At 39.1% G+C, this 4,291-nt stretch overlaps 1 protein-coding gene across 1 annotated transcript; it reads left to right on the forward strand.

Annotated features, from left to right (window-relative positions):
• Positions 1 to 1,532: 1,532 nt before the first annotated feature.
• On the forward strand, positions 1,533 to 2,048 carry LOC130047243 (uncharacterized protein K02A2.6-like). The gene has a single exon (XM_056141861.1). The coding sequence runs from the start codon at positions 1,533 to 1,535 to the stop codon at positions 2,046 to 2,048; it is 516 nt and encodes a 171-aa protein (XP_055997836.1).
• Positions 2,049 to 4,291: the final 2,243 nt, after the last annotated feature.

Here is a 4,291-nt window from a genome sequence, read left to right on the forward strand (position 1 = left end):
TGGAAAAGAAATTCGTCTTTGTGTCGACATGCGACAACCCAATAAAGCCATAAAGCGCGAGAGACATACTATGCCTACCATAGAAGAACTGATACTAGACTTGAATGGATCCAAAGTATTCAGTAAACTTGATTTGCGTAGTGGTTATCATCAGCTAGAACTCCATCCTGACTCAAGGTATATTACTACCTTTAGTACGCACTTGGGTATCTTTCGCTACAAACGATTGAATTTTGGAGTGTCGTCGACATCGGAAATATTTCATGAAACCATACGTCAAGTGATCCAAGATATTCAGGGAGTGCGAAATATTTCAGACGACATAGTGGTATTTGGAGAAAACCAGGAGCAACATGACATAGCTCTACGTAAAGTGTTGAAGCGGCTGAGTGAAAAAGGTCTTACTTTGAATTATAAAAAATGTGTATTCCGTACAGATCAAATTTCATTCTTTGGAGTGATTTTTGGAACAAGTGGAATTTCACCAGACCCAGAGAAGGTTAAAGCAGTACGTGATTTTAATAGACCAGAAAGTGTGAAGGACCTTAGAAGCTTTTTAGGGCAGACAAATTGCTGTTCCCGTTTCATTAAGGATTATGCTAAAATATGTGGACCTCTCAGGCAATAAACACGCAAAGACCAACCATGGATTTGGAACAAACATTGAGAGGATGCATTCAGGACTCTACAGGAAAAGTTGTGTGACGAAACTGTAATTTCATATTATGATCCCTGCAAAGCAGTGACGGTGTAGGTGGATGCTAGCCCTGTTGGAATAGGTGCAATACTGATCCAGGATGATAACAAGGTTGTGAGTTACGCAAGCCGTACATTAACACCAGTAGAGTCAAGATATAGTCAAACTGAACGAGAAGCATTGGGAGTTGTTTGGGCATGCGAACATTTTGACCTATACTTGCGAGGTTTACCACATTTTACAATCATAACTGACCACAAACCTTTGGAGACAATTTGGAACAAACCTCAACCACCTTTGCGAATTGAAAGATGGGGACTACGTCTTCAGCCGTATAACTTTACGATAAAGTATCGTCCCGGAAGCGAGAATATTGCAGATTATATTTCCCAGCACCCAGTCAGTGGAAATCAGAAATCACAAGAAGAAGATTTAGCAGAGAGATATGTCAACTTTATTACGAGAGCATCACTACTACAAGCTATTGACTTGGATACAGTACGGGAAGCAACTCAGAAATACAGTACCCTACAAAGACCAATCCACTATACAAGATTTGGAACGTGGTACATGATGAAGACTGATGATAGTGAAGATATTGATTTGAGTGAATTGACAGCAATCAAAGCTGTTCATGATGAGCTCACTGTACATTCGGACAATATTCTGCTTCGGAATCATCGTATTGTATTACCCAAAAGTCTAAGGCAGAGAGCTATTGATATTGCACATGAAGGTCATCAGGGTGAGGACAAGATGAAATCATTTTTACGCACCAAAGTGTGGTTTCCTGGCATGGATGGAATGATCGAAGAAGCAGTTAAGACCTTATAAGATGTCTGAGTTACCATCAGGACCATGGGAGAACATCAGCATAGACTTTTGTGGACCCTTACCTTCAAGTGATTACTTATTTGTCATGGTGGATGAATACTCCCGTTATCCTATTGTCGAAATAGTGAAGTCTGTATCTGCAAGATCGACTATTCCGGTACTTGACAAAGTCATTAGTACGTTTGGATTACCAAAAACTGTAAAAAGTGACAATGGTAGCCCATTTCAGTCATATGAATTTAAACAGTTTGCAGAGAACATGGGATTTGTACATCGACGGATCACCCCCAGATGGCCCCGGACCAATGCCCAGGCTGAGAGTTTTAACAAACCACTCATGAAAGCGATACGCTCTGCTCATATTAATCAGCAGAATTGGAAACAGGAAATTTACAAATTTTTACGGCAATACCGTGCAGCTCCACATACGTCAACAGGACAAACTCCGTACAGACTACTTTTTAATCGGGAACCAAGAACAAAATTACCACAGACCTCGGAGAAAAAGTTGAACTAGTTCTTGATGAGAGGGTGAGGACACGCGATAGTGAAGCGAAACGCATCATGAAACAGTATGGTGATCAAAGAAACCATGCGATGAACTCGAATATTCAAGTTGGAGATACTGTTTTGATGAAGAAGGAGATTCGTGGAAACAAACTGCAGCCAGTTTATGACACAAATCCTAGGAGAGTGCCAAATAAGAAAGGCTCGATGGTGACCGTAGATGACTCTGTTACACGCAATGCATCGAGTTTCAAGAAAATCAGTGATCATGTTCGCAGTGATCTTATGGACAAAGTGATGTTAAAGTTTGAGGATGAAGATCTAAAGTGGCCAGAATCAAGTTACCCGAATCTTCCATGAGGAATCCAATTGATGCTAGTTCAAAGCAGTGTGTGTCTGTATCGACTAAGAATAAAGCGACTCCAAGTGTTACTTTGAGCCCGAAGACACCAGTTGTGCGCCGTAGTGGTCGGGAAAGGAAACAACCGATCAGGCTGAAAGACTTTGTGCTGTAGTGAGTTAGGGGAACCTACAGTGAATGGGGCATAATAATCCCCAGTAGGTTAATGAGGGCTAATTAAGCTCTTAATTATGTATCACATTTGTTTAATTGAATGTCAAGCAACATGTTAATCATTTTATGAAAAATAAGGGGAAAAAACTGGGTAAAAGTCTTTATTTCTGGGATCTTGTATTCCTCATCTGTACTTGAAAGTTATATAAAAAAAAAATTAACCAAAATATAGGATGGAAATCTAAAGCAAGAAGGAGATGGATGTAATGAATCCGGAATTTATAATGTTGTATGTGATTGGTTTTGAATATATAGAAAGAGCACGGAATAAAATGGCGGAATCCATGGATAGTGCGTTTTGATTGATTAGCGAGTATACAGCTAATAATCTACAAAGACAGTACCATGTTCAATAGCAAATGAAATTTTGGAGAGATCAGTTTTTTCACATATGTTCAACGTTAGGCCGATTGCTCGCTTAGTTGGTCAGATTATTAGTATGAAGCCTGTCTTCAGGAACGTAGTTCGCATTATGACTAGATATTTGTATTTTTGTGTTGAGTCCCGGACTAGTTGGAATAGCAAAATATTCTTGTCAGAAAGTGCAATTCAGGAAGTTTTATTCTGGTCTGAAAATATTTACAATTTAAACGTAAAGGGGGCAATGTTAAGAACAATAGATGTTTCAGATTTGAGAGACTTTGAATTATTCAGTGATGCATCAGATACAGGTTATGGGGGATATATTATCCCAGATGTACAGCGTTCAGCCACGAGTTCCTCACAGCAGGGTGAGGATATGGCTCTTTTTAAGGGCGGCGTCAGTGTGTGTGGTTCTTGGGATATGGAGGAGTGTAGCATGAGTTCTACTTGGCGAGAGTTAGAGTCGGTGCACAGGGTGGTTCATTCACATTCAGAGGAACCCTCCGTTGCTATATACAGTGACAATAAAAATGTATCTCATATATTAGAGGTGGGTAGCAAGAAAGAAAACTTACAGGTGATAGCTTCTAATATTTTTCAGTTATGTAATTATAACAAAATTACTATATATCCGAAATGGATTCCTAGAGAAGAAAATCAGAAAGCTGATTTGCTCAGTAGGCAGACAGATAGGGATGATTGGGGCATATATTTGTCTGTGTATAATTTTTTGTGCGAAAGATATGGTTTACATGACATAAATGCATTTGCAACAGATTACAATACAAAGTGTCAAACTTTTTATTCTAAGACATGGTTGTCCAGGGACTAGTGGCGTAGATGCTTTCAATTTCTTGTGATCGGGGGTTAAGATGTGGCTCTTGCCGCCTCCTGTGTTAATTTTAAAAAAAAAGTGTTTGGTCGAAAACGTAGTTGGGAATTTAGTCGTTTCCGAAATGGATTTCAGCCCCGTTTGGCCCATTATACAAACTTGTAAGAATGTATCATACAGCTTTTTATTGCCCAAAAATTGTATCATGGTGAAAGGTAGATGCCGGAAAGGGGTATTTTGCAATAACCCCCTTAGTTTTGATATGGTAGCTTTCAGATTCAATCATTAAAAAATTTATTTGACAGACATTGGGACACGAGCTGATGTAGCTGGGAGTGGTTTTTTAACAGACAAAATGTCGGATTACCTTCTTCAAGGGAAAAGTTTTAATACTATCAAAACATACCACGGAAGTTTTAAAAGGTGGAAGAGGTTTATCGAAAAAGAAGGATTTGAGTGTTTACCTGTACAACCTGTTCATATT

Source organism: Ostrea edulis, chromosome 6 (genome assembly GCF_947568905.1).
Source record: "Ostrea edulis chromosome 6, xbOstEdul1.1, whole genome shotgun sequence".
Taxonomy (NCBI): domain Eukaryota; kingdom Metazoa; phylum Mollusca; class Bivalvia; order Ostreida; family Ostreidae; genus Ostrea; species Ostrea edulis.

Coding starts and splice junctions, on each gene's coding strand:
- LOC130047243 (XM_056141861.1), top strand. CDS start 1,533: ATGTCTGAGTTACCATCAGGACCATGGGAGAACATCAGCATAGACTTT.